Source organism: Zootoca vivipara, chromosome 9, assembly GCF_965207765.1.
Source record: "Zootoca vivipara chromosome 9, rZooViv2.hap1.1, whole genome shotgun sequence".
Lineage (NCBI taxonomy): Eukaryota > Metazoa > Chordata > Lepidosauria > Squamata > Lacertidae > Zootoca > Zootoca vivipara.
This window is the reverse complement of record NC_142592.1, coordinates 40,941,797-40,961,243: the sequence shown is the minus strand read 5'-3', so window position 1 is coordinate 40,961,243 and position 19,447 is coordinate 40,941,797. Positions and strand designations below refer to the sequence as shown.

General features: G+C 41.3%; 1 protein-coding gene across 4 annotated transcripts in view; it reads right to left on the bottom strand.

The window, feature by feature from the left end:
• Positions 1 to 19,447, bottom strand: part of TCF20 (transcription factor 20) — a 195,407-nt gene that overhangs the window by 35,337 nt on the left and 140,623 nt on the right. For all 4 annotated transcript variants that reach the window (XM_060279783.2, XM_088676606.1, XM_035128489.3 and 1 more), the window contains one exon: positions 3,508 to 3,601. In XM_060279783.2, coding sequence (XP_060135766.2) covers positions 3,508 to 3,601 — 94 coding nt within the window. The remainder of the gene's footprint in view (positions 1 to 3,507; positions 3,602 to 19,447) is intronic.

Genomic DNA, 19,447 nt, shown 5'->3' with positions numbered 1-19,447 from the left:
AATCTAAGAAGACGTGATATAAGGATGTGGACAGGCTGCTTGGACGAGTGAAACCGACCACCTGTCTCCTTGACCCTTGCCCATCCTGGCATGGAGGGAGTCTTCCCAGACCCGCTGAAAGAGGCGGCCATTAAACCGCTTCTTAAAAAGACATCTTTAGACCCGGCAAATATGGCTAATTATCGCCCAGTCTCAAATATTCAATTCTTGGCAAGGTGATTGAGCGAGTGGTGGCTGAACAACTCCAGGCATGCCTGGAATGAGCGGACCACTTGGATGCCTTCCAGTCGGGATTCAGGCCTCATCATGGGACTGAAACTGCCTTGGTCGCACTGGTTCATGATCTCCGGTGGGCTAGGGACAAAGGTGAGAGCTGTTTCCTAGCCCTGCTGGATCTCTCAGTGGCCTTTGACACCATCGACCATAACATCCTTCTGGACCGTCTAGAGGGGTTGGGAGCTGGAGGCACTGTCATACAGTGGTTCCGCTCCTTCCTCCTAGGCCGTGTTCAGAAAGTGGTGGGGGAGACCCCTGGGCTCTCACTTGTGGGGTGCCTCAGGGTTCTGTCCTCTCCACCATGCTTTTTAACATCTACATGCAGCCGCTGGGAGAAATCATCAGGGGGTTTGGGCTGGGTGTTCATCAGTATGCGGATGATACCCAGCTCTACCTCACTTTCAAATCAGAACCAGTGAAGGCGGTGAAGGTCCTGTGTGAGTGTCAGGAGGATGGATGGCAGCTAACAGATTGAGACTGAATCCTGACAAGACAGAAATACTGTTTGTGGGGGACAGGAGGCGGGCAGGTGTGGAGGACTCCCTGGCCCTAAACGGGGTAACTGTGCCCCTGAAAGACCAGGTGTGCAGCCTGGGAATCATTTTGGACTCACAGCTGTCCATGGAGGCACAGGTCAATTCTGTGTCCAGGGCAGCTGTCTATCAGCTCCATCTGGTACACAGGCTGAGACCCTACTTGCCTGCGGACTGCCTTGCCAGAGTGGTACATGCTCTGGTTATCTCCTGCTTGGATTACTGCAATGCGCTCTATGTGGGGCTACCTTTGAAGGTGACCCGGAAACTACAACTAATCCAGAATGCGGCAGCTAGACTGGTGACTGGGAGCGGCCGCCGAGACCACATAACACCAGTCTTGAAAGACCTATATTGGCCTATATTGGTACATTTCTGAGCACAATTCAAAGTGTTGGTGCTGACCTTTAAAGCCCTAAACGGCCTCGGTCCAGTACACCTGAAGGAGCGTCTCCACCCCTATCATTCTGTCCGGACACTGAGGTCCAGCGCCGAGGGCCTTCTGGTGGTTCCCTCACTGCAAGAAGCAAAGCTACAGGGAACCAGGCAGAGGGCCTTCTTGATAGTGGCACCCGCCTGTGGAACACCCTCCCATCAGAGGTCAGAGAGATAAACAACTACCTGACATTTAGAAAATACCTAAAGGCAGCCCTGTTTAGGGAAGTTTTTAATCTGTGATATTTGATGTATTTTAATGTTTGTTGGAAGCCGCCCAGAGTGGCAGGGGAAGCCCAGCCAGATGGCCAGGGTATAAATAATAAATTATTATTATTATTATTATTATTATTATTATTATTATTATTACTACTACTATAAAAGGAAAAGGCAATGGTGATGGAAGATAAAAATAAGCAAATTTAGGCACCATTTTTTCTATTACAAAGTTATTATAATGGTCAGCTCTTTAGTCACTGAGAAACAGTCTGGTAACCAGACTTTCCTAGAAGTGGCTTTAATGTAGGTAGAAGCTGTTGAGGGTAGAGTTTTGGCTTTCTGGGATGTACTGTAGCTGGAATCTGCTGGTTTCTTGTTACTCTGCCTTTGGCAAGTTGGCTCACAGGGGCCCAGCTGATACCACCATCCACAGATTCTGCAGCTCTTCCTCATAGAGAGTTGGTTCCAAAAGTTTTGTTTGGGGGGGGGGGTGTCAACCTAGCTGGTGAAAACAATGGTGAGAGGAGATGCTGCTGCTTCTCTATCTCACAGGGCATATAAAATGGATGACAACTGTTAGAGTGGGAGGCTAGGCCCAGCTTGGCTGGTGAGACCAGAAGCATGTGGAACTGGCAGAGCCTCATTCTTGGCTTCTTCTTCTGTTCCTATAGGGCAGGTAGACCTCAATATTCCAAATTCCAGACAACAAAGGAAAACCAAATAAATAAATGTGTGTTGTCAAGAAGCAAAGATCCCACACATTTTCTTCATACTTAGTTGGTACTGGCTAATTTTGACTCATTGTGACAGGAACCAACCAAGTTTAAGAAACAAAACAAAACAACCTTCTGAGGGGTGGAGAAGAAAAATAGTAAGGAGAGGGGCTTGGTAAATTTCCAGCAGTTAGTGGTGAGAGGGGTACAATTCTTACTTCTCTGCACAGAATTCAGCTGCAAAATATTGTTTTGTTTTCTTAAAGAACCAAGTACAACATCTATACGGCAGGAAGACATACAAGTCTCAGTCTCATTCACAATGTTTCAGTCTCAGTTTTTAATCATCTAGAAGATTCACAGCATCCTATGAAAGGTACATCCGTTTGACCATACTAACTAGCAACTACTAATATCTGTATCCTTCTTTAATTTTCCCACTCTTATGTCAGAGGCAGTCAACAGTAGTAAGACTATCCCTGTCTGTGTTATGGAAAGTTAAGAGAGGCCAAAAATAAAAGGTTGACTCAGCATAATTCAATGTCTTTCTTGGAAGGTAGTTTTATTTAGTCATGTCAGGATTCTAGACAGAAGCAACTCCATGCTGTTGAAATACCAGTAAGGGAAGCAGGCACCAGTCTCATATGCTCCACAAAATCCAAAGAAAAAGCTCCAACGCATGCACATCCAAAAGTATCTAGCATTAGAGCTGACTCACATGAGAGGCACTATACTGTACAAGGATAGGCTAACACAAAAGATTCTTCAAGTAAGATTTTTATATGACAGTAAAAAGAATGTAACAACACACAAACATGTTGTTACAGCAAATGCTCTGAAGTGCTTTGCAGCTCAACAATAGCTATCCTCTCTGGTTGCAACTCCATTCACTGGTCTGCCATTTTAGTCTCTTGCCAATCTCTGGAACTCCAAATGTTTTAGGATTACATCTAATAATACTAATAGAGGAAGCAGGTACTAGAATTCAATTCACTCTTTCAAATGAGGAAAGGCAGAAACCACAAAAATCATGATCCTTTATGTTCTACTTTTAGCATACTTTGGCAGAAGTCCTAATTATTTTCCAAGAGGAAACAGGTTTTAAACTCTGCATGAGTAAATATTTGTCTTGTGGTTGACACTTGTAAACATAAAATCTGGTATTTGAAGCAAATTCTTTTCCCATAATTTGTTGTGATTAAATAATGGTGCTGCATCCAGTTCTTACAGGTTACTTTTAAGTGGCAAGTGATTTTCACGATGCCTCTCTTATAAAGTGTTCTAGATCAAACCAGTGAACAGTCATTCTAAAATCATTTCCTTGTTCTTACCTGCATCAATGGCACACGGATAATGATATCGGAAAGAGCAGCCTTTGTTGTAGCAGCCTAGGGTGGCTCCTGGCTCCTGGCAATGAGAACATTTCTGAAAGAAATGGAAAGATAGAACACTAACTTGTATACAAACTTTTGATTTTACCCCATCCCTTTGTTTCCATCACATAAAAATTAATCTGCTCCTGTACGTCTAACAGCTGTAGACAAAAAGAATTTATGTAAGTGAATCTTGTGCCACTGTTTTACAGACACCCAAACACACAGCTACAAAAGGCTTCATTTGCTTAATTCTTTTGTCTAGGCTTATTTAATAAAACTGATACCACACTTTTCCAAAATGAACAAGGGCAATATCAGAAACTGTTGTCAACCTTACTCAGTTGTCCATAGCTCAACAGCTTCTCCTATTCCCAACCCCTATAGCCTAACGACCTCTATGCCTAAAAGTTTTCAACTGGGCATTATTTAATAATAAGTATTTGTAAATACTGCAAACACATGGAGGATTATTCATTCTGAAACACTATCTTCTCACAATACTGTTTGTGTGCTTGTTTACCTAGCACTTTATTTATTTGCCTCATCCAGAGGTGCCAAATATTGGGGGGGGCGGGTTTGCAGGTAAGGCACCGCCCCGATCCTACCGTATGCACCCTAGGCGTGGCAGCCTTTCTAATCACAAGACACGGCACACACAGTCCATTTACCTCCTTTGGAATCAGTCCCTGCCCCCAAACCTGGCAACAGAGTGGCAGTAGGCAGGAGGGGGAGCGTAGCTGGGGAGTGTGTGAACCAGTGCCAGGCAGCAGCTGTGTTCCTCTGATGCACTTTTACAATGAAGTTTCAATGCCCATTAACTTGCCCCCTCAAATGTTTTATTAGGGGAGCTGGAGTGACCTGGGCTCCTAGCATTTGGTGTCCATGTCCTCATCCCTTGCTCACATTACAGTGGTACCTCGGTTTGCGACCGCAATCCGTTCCGCGGAGGCGGCTGCTCGCCGAAGGCACGCTTCTGCACATGTGCGAAGCACCGATAGAACACTTCTGCGCACGTGCGTGCTGCACAGATCGCTTCTGCATATCCGACGCCATGGAACCCAGATGTTAACACTTCCGGGTCCGCGGCGGTTGCTCGCCGAGGTAGGCGTAAACCGAGGTTTGACTGTATTGTAAGAACAACTACATCTCTACATCCATTAACGTGTTTCCGATTCCAACCTGCTTTAATGGAGACAGCCCCCACAACATTGCAGGGATTGAAGGCGGAGAAAAACAAGAGTGGTAGAGGGTTAATCATTTTTGGAAACTCATCCCAGGAAAGGGAGGAACGGGCTTCAGTTGCAGTCCGTCTTGTTACCTGGGCTCTCGCTCCAGCATGGAAGCAGGGGGCAGGGAGGCACTGAGTGTAAAAGCACTTTGTATGGTGAAAACCCTCCCATGTCCCCATTAAGAAGCAGAGGTTCTTCTGCTAATTGGATTTTTAATTGGCTTTAAAGTCATACAGGCTCCAAGAGAAGATGTTGTTATCAGAACTGCGGAATTACCCAGCTACATTGATCTGAGGCTTGGAACTGGGGGGAAAAATTTATTTGGTGTGGGTGGTAGACAGTGGAGAGGGGAGCCTCCAGTTTCCTGTTTACTTTGAGTTTCTTTATTAATGATTCGGCAACCCTCTCCAGACATAAAATTTTAAAGATACAAAATGAAGTTGGATAGCAGTATGAAATAAAACTTGTGATTAAAAGAACAGTGAGCTGTGTGTGGTTTAAAGAGATGGGGGGCAGCTCTAATACTGGAATTGATTACCTTCGAAAATTAGAGTGGATACCATCTCTACCCCCCCCCCCTAAAAACAACAGAGAAGAAATACAATTTAAGTAGACTTTGGCCAAAATGCAGTCGTTTGGAGCCATGGACGAGGCAGGCATGGAAACTCTGATGGTCATTAATTAAAATGAAAGTACTCCAAGATCCCCTGCAGCAGAAGCTGTATCCCTCTTTCTTGGGCTGTGGAAATTTCTAGATGTTGACTGAATAGTGAGAAAGAGTGGACTGTTGGAGTATGTTGTTGTCTGGAAACACCAAGCAAGATGAGAGCACGATGGGAGGGAGCTAATGAGATATTTTGAGAATTCCCCAGGATTATGGCCCCATCCCAGTTATGTTGAGAGACAACAGCAACTGGAGGAATTTCAAGAATGGGACAGCAGATAAAGGTTAAGGACTTTATAAGTGGATATATTCAGACTGACACATGCAGAGAAAAAGAAAATAATTAGAGCACCTCATTTGAAATCCTATGGAAAGTTAGATAAGGTATTAACATGAATAGTAATCTCTAAAAATGCAGCTGTTATCTTAAGGATTAATATACCAGCTGAAATGTAATTAGATGTTAATAAAAAATATGAACTGCAGCAATACAAGAACTGGATAAAAAACACTGATCAAGGAGTGTGGGAAACCACTTTGATTAAACTGGATAAATTTGGAAATAATTGGAATTATCTTGATATTAACTGACATCTGTATAACTGGCAAAACTGTGGTAATACTGGGTAAATATTGGAAAATTAATAAATATTCGTGATAAAAAGTTGATTAGAGCAGGAATGGGAAAGCTTTTTCAGCCTGAGGGCCCTCCACTCTCAATACACAGTTATTTAAATTTTGTCTCTACTTCTCTTCCCCGCCACCAACCAATTTCTGGTTTTGAAAAAAGATCCCGTTCATATGAATAGGAGCTTTTTTCCCCGAGCCTGTTTGCCACAGAGGGTGTTTACAATTTTCAGGGGTGCTGACACTTGGGGAAGGCTAACCCTTCTCTCCCTAGCTGTCACTTCCAAAAATCACTCCCCCAGTGCAGCAATTAGCCTCAGGAATAAAAGTCCCATTTGCGTGATTACTAGGATTACCCTCAACCACCTACACAAATGTACTTTCTAGTGAACTATAGCTCCACCGACTGTGCCCGGCAGAACTCATCAGCTACTGCTGCCAGCTTCCCTGCTGTCAAACAAGTCTCCAATCTGACAGATGCTGCTGCTTTCCACAGTCTACGAGCACCATAATAGCTCCAGCTTCTCCACCTCCTGGGACCTGAAGCCATCTGCTTCTTTCAAGAATGAATAGGGCACAAAGCTCCACAATCTTGGCAAAAAGAAAAGGAACATTTCCAGAAATGAAGCGACCTAACCCTTGCCTTATATAAGAGATTTTGACATTTAATTTCCAAGCACCACAACTTAAGAGTGACAACTATCCTCGACTTCCATTGCACTAACCTCTTTCATCAATCCCAGCAACTGGAATAGACTTTTTTTTTAAAGTATTTGCTCACGTAACAAAAACAAAACAATATATAACATCATAAACAAATAACTAATATATAGTAAAATGCACTGGTTGTATGTATGTTGTTCTCTAAAACACTTTTTCTTCCCTTATAACTGGAATTATCTTTTTTTGTTTTCAGTCATCCACAGTGTGTTTGGCCAGCAGTTGCCAGTTACATTCCTTTTATTCCATATTGATCTCTACAGCCACAACAGGCACTGTAACCTTCCAACAGTTTGACTTCACCCCAAAAGGCATTCCTGAGACAGACAGATGCTGACAACAACATGCAGTATTAGAAACTCAAAATATTTAAGCGAATCACCAAATGGCACCTTTATCCTAGGTTACAGTCACCACAACAGAATGTCTAGGAGTCTTTTTTGTGGTGCAATTCATTATCATTATCATCATCATTAGTCATTTCTATGCTGCTTTATGTTTTAAAGAAAAAAATCTCAAAGTGGTTTACAACACAACAAAACATGAAATAAAACAATCCAGAATATAACAAATTCAAGTTTCAAGGAAAATATTTCAGATCCTTCTCTAAGTAACATTTTGCTTTCCCCATATTTATTTATCTACTTAATTTGTGTAGTTGGCCCCTGCATATGAAAACAGGTACATGACTGTCTGTAGTCTCTCCAGCAGTGCAATGATTTTTATTTTAAATCTTCTTTTGAAATTAAATGTGAGGAAACTGGATTTTTTTAAAACTACCAGACTAGGGGTGAGGAACCTTCCAGAAATTGTTGGTCTAAACTCCTATTAATCCCAACCAGCATGGCCAATAATCTAGGGGCCAAAGGTTTTGGTCCCTATAAAACAACTATAGCAAACACTGAAGCCTGCCAGCACTATTCAAAGTTTTGCAAAGCAAGCAACATTATGCCACAATCAGAATTTATGACAGCAACAGGAGAGCTACAGTTTCATGGCTCTAAAATGTTCTGCCCTAAGTGAGCCATAATCAAACAGCATTATATGGTACAAATTGTGAATCTCACAAGGCTGACTATGAACAGCAAGCACAATAGGTACCAACTTTCAATACATTCTGACAAGTACCTTGAGGAAAGTTCTTCCTCTTCAAACTACAGTACCTACATCTGATCCAAAAACCAAAGTGTGGAGTAAGGGATCACAATGGGTCAATAGCATACCTAGACACCATCATATTAGGGAGCAGCGACAGAAACAAAAAATTAGACAGATATCTATTTATTCATTCAATGTTTATCCCATCTTTCCTCCTGCAGGAACCCAGGACATTGTTGATCCAAACAAGTTAAATATATATGCATGTATTGTATTTTATTTATTTTATTTATCCATTGCTTTTTACACAGAGATAATTAAACCACTGAGCCTAGGGCTTGCTGATCAGGTCAGCGATTCGAATCCCTGTGACGGGGTGCGCTCCCGTTGCTCGGTCCCAGCTCCTGCCAACCTAGCAGTTCGAAAGCACGTCAAAATGCAAGTAGATAAATAGGAACCGCTACAGCGGGAAGGTAAACAGTGTTTCCGTGTGCTGCTCTGGTTCGCCAGAAATGGCTTTGTCATGCTGGCCACATGACCTGGAAGCTATACGCCGGCTCCCTCGGCCAATAATGCGAGATGAGCGTGCAACCCCAGAGTCGGTCACGACTGGACCTAATGGTCAGGGGTCCCTTTACCTTTACCTAAGTATCATAAAGCAACACAGCACAAAAAAATTAATACTGTGTTTATAAAAGGGCAAATCTTAACTTTCCCCTAAAGATGAGCACTAAAAAAGTAAAACAACAATCCATAACTCACTAACCTCCCAAGTAAAAATCAAAGGCCTGAGTAAATAGATTCATCTTGGCACCATCAAGCAAGCAATGATGGTGTCAGGTATGCTTCCCTAGGAAGAGCATTCTACAAATGGAGAGCCACCACTGAGATGGCCTGTTCTCATGCTGCCACCCTCCACACATCCCTCAGAGAAGGCACACAGATCTGGGTCTGATTAGGTTCATATAGGAATAGGTACAGGGGTCCTGAGATACAAAATGCCTTACAGATCAAACCCAGCATTTTAAACTGAGCCCATAAATGAATTGATAACCAGTGCAGTCATATCAGAATTTGCATTATACTGGTATGCTCAGATTGCTTTATCTCAGTCAACCAAGTTATGAAGTAGCTGTAGTTGCCAACCATTTTCAAAGGCATCCCCATACTACAGTAATCTAACCTGGTTACCATAGCATAGAAAAAAAGAAACTAGCCTATCTGTGTTTTGATAGGGATGAAGCAGGGTTGCAGCTGGGACCACTTGTACTTCAAGCGACAGTAAAAGATCCAGATGTACCCTCAAGCAGCACAGCTGCTTCTGGGAATGGCTATCCATGTAGAAATGGAACCACTATAAAGCAGTACACCACCCAGTTTGGACAGTAACTTCAGAAGAATACCATGGTGATGGTATTCAAAACACTAAGAAATCAAGGAGAATCAACAGGACACAATCCCCCTGTCTGTCTCAAGGAGAATCAACAGGACACAATCCCCCTGTCTGTCTCCCAAAAAATGCCATCATAGCAAGTGACCAAATTGCTTTGTTTCTGTGCCAAAACTGCAACTGAAATTGTTCTAGAAAATCGGTCTCATCCTAGAGCATGGATCTGGCCACTGGCCACTGACCACATGCTCAAGAACCTTACCCAAGAAGGGAACATTAGTGACTGACTGGTAATTATTTAAATTTCCCGAAACCATGGAGGAATGGCCTTCCCATTCTAAAGGAATGGCCCTTGGGCAGGCAGGAGCTACCCACTCTCCCAATGAAGCATAAATAATCTCCCTGGCCCAGTAAGTGGCTTCTATTTGGAAGTCTTCATCAGGCATGAATGTTAAGGGTAAAGAGAACAAGTGATCACCTGAACCAATCTAAGTACCTTGTCCACATCCTCAAACCATACTAAATGAAACCCATCCAACACATCAAATTTAGACCGTGCTCTGGAGACCTCTTGAGATCCATCTGCTACAACAGCAGAATCTTAGCAGACAGAAGCAATTTTATCCTTTGCAAACAAATCATAGCAGTCTACCAAAATCTATTCCACTTCCTTTGGGCCAGTGTTTTAGGCCCCTTACTACCCAGAAAAGCTCCACCAGGTGGCATAATGAGGATGCAACTGAAGCAAAATAAAAAAAATTCCTTCAGTAGCACCTTAAAGACCAACTAAGTTTACTGCAACTGAAGCAGTAAAGTATGTCTTCTTTTCTTTACTGAAGCAGTAAAGTATGTCTTCTTTTCTGCCTACACTACCACTTAGAAGGCTCATTAATGAGCATTCACTAGTGTTTGGTTACATACGTCTGAACTGTTCCTCCACTTATGCTCAAGCCACCTCACAGCTGGTTTCATTGCCCTTAGTTCTGGTATACCAAGAAAGCACACAAGCTGTATAAAACAAGTGAGGGTGCTCAGGAGTGATTGTGTCAACAGCCCAGGTTCATCCCATGTTCCACAGATCAACTAAGACTTTGACTGGAGGACAAGTCATATTAGCTGAAACATTCTCCCAGGAGGACAGCTGGATCTGCCTGGAAACACAATGGATCCAGCAACTTCCGAGGGTGGACCATACTAAAAGGTATCAACTGATGTGGAGGAAGAAAGCAACAGAAAGTTTTAATCTCAAGAGATGGTGATCTGGTATTAATATGCCCCACTCTAAGGTGACCCTCTTCCTGCCTGGTTAAGAAGACTAGATCCAGAAAGTAGCCAGCCACATGCATTAGACTGATCGCATGTTGGAACAACTCCACAGTAATCATGGTGGTCATGAAGTCCTGAGCTGCCTCAGATTTAGTAGTATTGGCATGAATGCTGAAGACTCCCAGAACCAACAGTTTGGGGCTCCCCCCCCCTCTGAGGTCACTTCTGACAGCTATGGCAGAGAGATGCTGGGTAGTGAGGCAGGTAAGCCAGGTACAACACTAGGTATAAACACTCTAGATCCCCACTCAAGCCTGAAGAGAGGAATGGAAATCCTATAAACTACAGCCAACACATGAGAACTCAAAAATATAGGGCACCAGACTACATTTTTAACAAGGTCTCCTGCTAGGATCTGCACTGGCCCAACTCTTAATCCCCAACACTTTCTATCTAATGTTGAATGAACAGAAGGCAACTTGTACAATTGAATTGTCTCTTCCCCTATCCCCAAGTTGTACCCCCCAAAAGCCTCTGCAGTAAGTGGGAAGACCTACTGAATATTTTTTGCTATGTCTTCTTAGCAACTGCAATGGGAGGACAAATTTTGTACTGTTCACACAAGGTTCCTGATTTCAAACTATTCCTCCTCCCACAACAGCAGCACAAGACACAGCCCACAATGTTCAGTGGTTGCCCCTGACCTGGAGAGGCTGTGTGTGTGAGAGAGAGAGAGATCAGAGGGAGGGTGGAGAAAGATTGATTTTGCAAGCTGTCTTCTGCTCACGCACTGTTGGATAGAACCTAGTGGTGATGTTTTTCCTTCATATTCTCATAGTCTAGAAGAACTGACAGGCTAAAAATGTAATTCTCCCTTCTACAAAATACCTGTCCTTTTGTTATACTAAGTAAATTGTTTATACACACACACACACACACACACACACACACACACACACACACACAGCATATATATATACAGCATATGTAGCAGAATTTTTAAAAATATGCAAACAGGATGTACATAAACTATAAAGGCCACAGAACCACTTTACACTAAATAAAAATATTGCCTTAGTATGCTCAGCACTGGTTACTAAGGGATACTTCTAAATACTAATGTGGGTAAAGAAAGAAAAACACTATGACATCACAATCAGCTGTCATTCTAATGTGATACATCTAGAGATGTGAAACAGACCAAAGGGCATACAAGTTGACAGGAAGAGGTCAGCAGAAGCAGTGGTAGACAAACTACACACTGCTGAGGAGACTGTTGCTTGACCAGGCAACAGACTATCTGAACCATTTTTCACTGTGTACCTAGCTTCATGACCCCACAATACTGCAAGAATCAGAAACACTGAAGTGCAATGTAACAGCATCTCAGCTCAGCTTCACAGGTAAGGAAGAGTTTGATAATCCCAAACGAGTCTAATGTGTTGCTACATTGTTTATGTCTCTAACACTACGCTGAACTACAAGTCTACTACCGTAAAAATGACTTAGAGAAGGATTCCTCTAATAACTATTTTTCAACATTACACAATACCACTGAGAAAGTACAGAGGCATACAGATGCATTTCCATGAAGGACCTTTGTAATATTTGAGTTGTGATGCTCAACACAATAAGGGGCACCAAAATGAATGATGAGCCAAGCCCTCACTGGTCATACTGCATGCAATAACTTGCTGCTCAGTATACAATCTGACACTACTGGAAATAATAGCATCTGAGTTTATATGAGTGCTCTATCTGTGGTGGCTTATTCAACACAGATGAATAAGCCATCTGATAGACTAGTGTAGTCAACAAGTGTGAACAGGCTCTCAAATATTTTTTTATAGAGGTAATAGGCAATTTTTCTGAGTTTGCCAAGGAGCCCCAACATTTTCAAATCTCTTCTTGCATAGGCTCAGCCCTTCATCCTATGCTTCAACCAAATGTTTCCTAGGAAACTTAAAAAAAAATCTACTCAGCTTGTAGGGTATCTTTCAAAGTAATGGTTTCTGAGTGGAAGTGCCTATTATTCCCAGAAACAATATTTCAATAACAACTGAGCTAGATGTGAACTTTCACCTGCATGCCCCAGGCAATTAACGCTTGAGATTTATTACATAAAAACCAATACAACTGAAGTATCTTAATCGGAGCAAAGGAGCAAAATAGATACCTTAGGGAAACAACAGCAGAGTTCTAGGAGGGTGTGTTTAAGTCCTTTTTAAATGATGAGGAAGGAGGCTGGTAATCTGTAATGTGTTTCTTATTGATTCACATTTTGGGACTCATTACAGCAAACGTCAGATTGCCTTTCCCATTACCACCTGGTAAAAACATGGCTATTACAGGAAGCTTTTGATAGTGGGTACTGTAACTTGTAACTCCTTGCTATGCTTTTGATTACTGGTACAGTATTGCTGTTATTACTGTCTGCTGGTTTGTGTTTGGGTTTATTGCTAATTGTTATTGTTGTTTTACTGTGCTTCTGGATTGCTTTTAATTACTTGCATTGTTACCTGTCTTTGATTTTATTTTATTTTAGGAAAGAAAAGGGGGATGGAAGTTTTACAAATAAATACAGTTGACTTGCAACTTACATGCATTTAACATGTGCAATTTCAACCTTATGCTGTTGAAGACCAGTTGAAATTGCAATTTCAGCCAGTTGAAATTGCACAAATTAAATGCGCAGAAGACACAGAGTGCTTACTGGGCTCTGGGAGGCTCTCGCAAGATAAGACAACCTCAAAAGAGCCAGCTAGAGCCCAGCAAGTCAGGCAGATAACTAAATCACTTGTGCTGCACTATGTTTTTACGGGCCACTTTCTGGTTTTTAAGGGTTGTTTTGACTATATGTGACTTCAGCTTTACACAATATCCCTGGAACAAAACCCATGTGTAAGATGCAAGTCAACTGTAATACAATACCTATAATATTGCACATACCCCCTATCTATCTCTTCATGTTTAATTTTACAAACTGTCCTACATCTAAAGTGACAGCAGATGGCAGCAACCTTCTTGAAATGCAAAATACTGAATTAAGCCAAGGATTTTCCCTTCTTTGGTTTAGGAATCTCCTTACAGCATACAGCATTACAGTTACAGATTCTACAGATTCACACTGTGATCAGACTTGGCCTTTCTGCTCTAAAAGTGCTGAAAGTGCTTTGGCTAGAACTCCAAAAAGGGAGGCAAAAGTAAGAGAATAGATACAGTAACTGGTTAACAGGCCTCTTCCTTATACAGTAATACATTCCAGAAGCAAAAAATGCAAGTCAGCTAGAGTGCTTCATATGCTATATATTTAACAGGTATGCATTACAGAACACAATGCATAACTGTAATTTGAAGCACATAAATACGTACATCTATTGACTTGTCCACCACAACTAACACCTGCTGATAAAATGCTATTTTTCCCAAACTGAAACACTGTTGCATAAAATGTCATCTGGAAAGGGCCATGAAAGCAGAATTCATTTCAAAAAAGAGGGGGTGCTGAGTTCATTCACAAGATACAGACAGCATGACAAGGTTCTATATGGCAGAATTCTAGACTGATGTGCACATAACATTCCTGAAGTGATAAGAAAACAGAGTTGTCCAGGCAACTATTTATGCCTCAGAAATTTAGAGTGTAACATTTGGGATTTGGAATATTAAAAGTTAATCAAGGATTGGGAGCAGGACAAAGAACAGGTCTCAGATATTCCAGACCTACAGTCTATTGCTCTTATTCCTTCCTTCAAGAGAAAAATTACTTGAAGTAATCCATCTTTCACTCACTTCCCCCAAAAACAGAATATTAGTTGATACCTTTGCTGCCCCATCTTTAATGTTATTGTTACTGTAACTATTCATATGCCACCTTCCAGCCCCAAAAACCCCACCCTCTGGCAACAACACACAAATATAACATTGAAGCACCAAAAAATGGACTTTGCAAAATATGGGTCAAAATCTTAATGTTTCAAAAATATTAAAAACAAAATGCATTCCTGTTTCTGCCAAAAAGGCAAAGAGCAGTCCCTAGAAAGATATGAGAGAGAGCTATAGTAAATATTTAAGCAATAGGTCCTCTTTCAAGGGTCTCAGGCAAGGGGATGGGGCAAGGCAGGAAGAAACATTTACCTCTTGATGGTTCCAGCACATTCTCCCTGAAGGCAGTTTTGGAAGGCACTACTGAAAATACATTAAATTAAATTTTGATTTCTGCAGGGGAAGATTTGAATGCTAAAGCTTTGAGAGCTAGAAATTCTTCTTCATAGCACGAGTTTGCATAGTACGTTATTCATGTGATAATTACAGTTATCACTGGTTAACCTGAATGTGTGAAATTGCTGTCATCAATTATCACATGACTTACCATCCAAGATCCTTGCCTCATATGCTTTAAATCTATTTTAATTTCTCTGAAAATCAGAGTACATGTTGCCAAATTAATCCCTTAAGGAAACAGGAAGTTTACAGTATATATAAAAGCAGTACTACAATCACCCATTTCCAAAAAGCTGCTTGTCTGTTAGTGAAATAATATTAAGCCAAGCAGAAAAAGCCAAAGAAAAGTCAACTGGCTGCTTAGGGACCATGCATTTCCAGTATTCTGAGATTGATAACTGATAAATCCATCAAGATTCAGTAACAATAAACCTTGGATTTGGCAAACAGAAACACAATGCAGGAAATTAAAGAAACTCAGGGCCTGTTATTGTTGGTACTTGACTGCTGGTATTCTACCCCAAGTAAAACCATTCCTCATTGCAAGGAAAAGTACCAAAACATTAGAAGATGTCTGAATGTAATATCTTTCTAACTTTGCAACACAGCTGTCAAGTTTTCCCTTTTCTCGCAAGGAAGCCTATTCAGCATAAGGGGATTTCCCTTAAAAAAAAGGGAGAACTTGACAGCTATGCTCTGAAAGAGACACCCATTTTCTAGAAAAGGAGAAAACAGAGGTATGGCTGAACATACATACACACACACACACACACACACACACACACACACACACACACACACCAATTGCAGTCATCAGCAGTCGTTAACAGCCATCTACAGGTTTACCACTCCCATCAGCCCATCACCCATTCCCACCCCCCCACCACCACCCTCTGTATATACATAAGAGTCTGGCTCTTCTGTTTCAAGTGTATCTGAAGAAGTGTGCATGCACACGCAAGCTCATACCAAAATAAAAACTTAGTTGGTCTTTAAGGTGCTACTGAATGATTTTTTTTTATTTTACCCCATCATAAGATTAGTAATAAAACCACACCCACCCACTCACAGCTTTACTGCGGTCCATTGACCCAAACTATAAACCATAGCCTGTAACTTTTATATATATATATATATATATATATATATATATATATATATATATATATATATATTAGCTGGTGTGGTAAGAAAGTACTGTATGTTGATATACAAAAACTACCTAAACACTCACCAGTACAATATGTTACAAGCTGTAAATATCCCTCCTAATGGTTATTAGCTTCTCCCTTCATCTAATGATCTAATCATTTTCTTGCAACACTCTCCTAGATTTCCCTTCTCTTCTTACTTTTGCTTTCTGTTCCTCTGCACTCACCACAGTTTACTACACCTCCCTTATCTGTGCTGGCAGAGAGTTATGGCATCCTGGCTACCACTGACCTTGCCACTCAGTGTATAGAGGAATTACCCTGCCTTGTCTCAGGTAACTAACTGATTGCTCAAGGAACCATTTTAGGCATCATCATGCCTAATTCCTATACAATTCCCTGCTTATGTAGCTAAAATGGCAAGAGCCAGGAACAAAAAAACCTTAAAAAACCACCAACCTAATAAGGACTATGCATACTTAATACCCACAGAATGCTGGTTGGCAGTTGAGGGGTGTGTGGAATGAAAAATAGGGGTGGTGGGGAGAACGGAGTGGCTGGAAATGACACAGATATATATACACACACTCAACACTTACTCTCTTGCTTTGAAAGTTCTCTCTCTCTCTCTCTCTCTCTCACACACACACACGTGTATCTGACGAAGTGTGCATGCACACGAAAGCTCATACCAAAATAAAAACTTAGTTGGTCTTTAAGGTGCTACTGAAGGAATTTTTTTATTTCACACAAAATTTTGTTTGCAAGGCCCCACATGTGCACTATATGCTACTTCCAATTCCACTCCCCTAGTGCTGCTGCTTATGTAGCCAAAAGCACACCACCCACACAGTGGGTTGCAGTAATCTAATTAACATTTGCATAAGTATGGAAATGTATTTAGGAAAAAACTGTAAAAGAACAAAACCCCAAGAAAGAGGCCCAATGATGGTTGAGCTAGCTCAGTGTTCACAGAATGCATGCTGACTCAGGGTGTGTGTGTGTATGAAAAAATGGGGGGGGGGTGGAATCAAATGGCTAGAAAAGGACAGAGGGGCACCATCTTATTGGCAATCTAAGCAAAACTATGATTTAGGGCAAATGTGTGTGCATGGCCTGGCTCTGTTTGTCATTGGAATTTGGGCTTATGGTTTAGCTCCCTGCAGCTTAAAGCTGTAACCAAGGTTTTCCTATATTCTATGGCTTATGATTTGTCCAGGAGAGATAAACTATGAATTCTCTGGATGACAGGGAAGCAGAACAGGCCAGGGAGGAGTAAAGCAGCCACAATCCTCCCTTTGGAGCCTACATATTTGCATTAAGCCATGGTTTGGGCTTGTTCTTTGAATAGGTAATTTCCTGGTCTCACTGAGGACCTATTTTTTTAATGTCATGTCCATGATACCTGAGACTGAGCACCAGTGAGGTTACACCACACCCACAAACAAAATAAATGAGGACTGAGCATGCTCAGCAAACACAAAATTTTGACTGATAGTTGAGGGGGGGGGGAATTGAAACATGGCTGGGATCCTGAGTATACACACAGCAACTTTTTTTGACAAGGCCTTACTTATTAGTGTATGAATTCCTACACCCATAATTGTTGTTAAATTTAATTCTTCCACCTAAGACTGATGAATTTTTGAATGACACCTGCAGATCCCAATCAGCTGAAAGGTCTCATTCAACTTTCCCCAGCTCACCGCCTACAAATCTCATCTGTCCCAGCCAGCATGGCCAACGGTCAGGGCTGATGGGAATTGTAGTAGTCCAACAACATCTGGAAGGCACCAGATTGGGGAATGCTGATCTAATGAATAGCCTTTATTTATATTTCACTAACCCAACTTTATCCAGCTGGTTGGAACATTTCTGCATTGTCCTTTCCCTTAAGATAAGACACAGGAAATAAATATATGGAACTCTTTGTTTATTTTTACAAACACAAATGTAAATACCAGTCAGTACCTTCCACTGGAAGGCCTGCCCACTCGGTATCCTTACGTTAAATGCAGGGAATACAGAGATGAAATTCTTAATGTGTGCAAATCTGATTCAGTAGCTGTGTCTTCCATTGGGAGGCCAGCCTAGACATTCCCACAGAGAAGTGCCCAAAGGTAACAGAAATTTACTCCCATCACTTACCCCACTGTAATGTAATATCCTTTGATTATATGTTAGTGATGTCATTCTATCTGAAAATTACCTGACCCTGTGAGGCTAAATTTGCTTTTCACTGGATTGTGTAAGGGAGATTGCATGTTCTAATAAATAATGCCATGTTCTCCTGTAATCATTAATATTTACAATGTATGATTAGATTATGGGACATTAAGAAATAAATTGTATTGTTTTCAACCATGTATATCAGAGTACAGTCTAAACTGTGCATATCTAAGAGCCATGACAGCATATTAGCTAACATTTTTCTTTGTCGAAACAAAATAAAAAAAATCCTTCCACCAGCACCTTAAAGACCAACTAAGTTTTTTATTTTGGTATGAGCTTTCGTGTGCATGCACACTTCTTCAGATTTTTCTTTGTGTTCTATTTTCTTATATGACTGATTTTATATTAACTTGTCTCTTAAATAAGAATTTTCCTTTAGTAATATGCTTGAGTTTTCCTTTAGGATGTTGGAAGCTCTACCCCATATTACATAAATCTCAACCCATTTATGCTACTAGGCTACTTCTTTATAAAGCTGTCCAGTGATAAACAGGAAACAAGTGTCTTGAATTCATGTCATTCCCAAGTATTTCAGTTTGTTAGGTATGCCTTATCTCCTTGCACCTAAATCCGTAACGAAAGTGGTGACTGCTACCCTGAGTTCAGGTGCCAATGTGGCAAGCTAGTTACCTACACCTATTCTTGTGTGTTCCCTCATTAGTGAGCCAGAGCTTAACATGTATTAAAGGCTCAACTACCGTAGACTAGTCCCTGGTTCACCACTTTGCAAACTGTGTGTCACGACACGTTAAGTGTGTCGGCTGCAGTGTGTAGGTGCGTTGCGTGAATGCTCCCCACGCACCTTCTGGGGCTGGAAAGGGGTTAGTTTAACCTCCGGTTTGCTAGTAAAACTGAATTACTGTGTCACAAAATGATGAATGTCTAAAAAGTGTGTCTCCAACATGAAATGTGTAGAAAGCTCTGCTCTAGTTAATAACTGGCTAGACTAAAGCAACACAAAACTGGAATGACACTATTTAAAAAGGAAAAAAAGCCCCAGATACGTTCCTCTCCTTGGAAGTAAATTTTAACATGCATAAGATTGGTCTGCACAGCTGCAATCTTAAGCAAATTTACAGCACAATCCTATACATGTTTTCTGAGAAGCAACTTTGAGACTCGCTCCCACCCACTCCCAGGTAAGTGTGTATAGCGTGCTGTATTAAGAAGTAAATCCCACTAAACCCAATGAGACCCATTCCCAAATAAGCATGCTTAGGTTCCAGCTGTAATAAATATTCCACTTAGACTCATATCTTTCTCATGAAGACTGGGTAACCTTTTCAGGCATTCC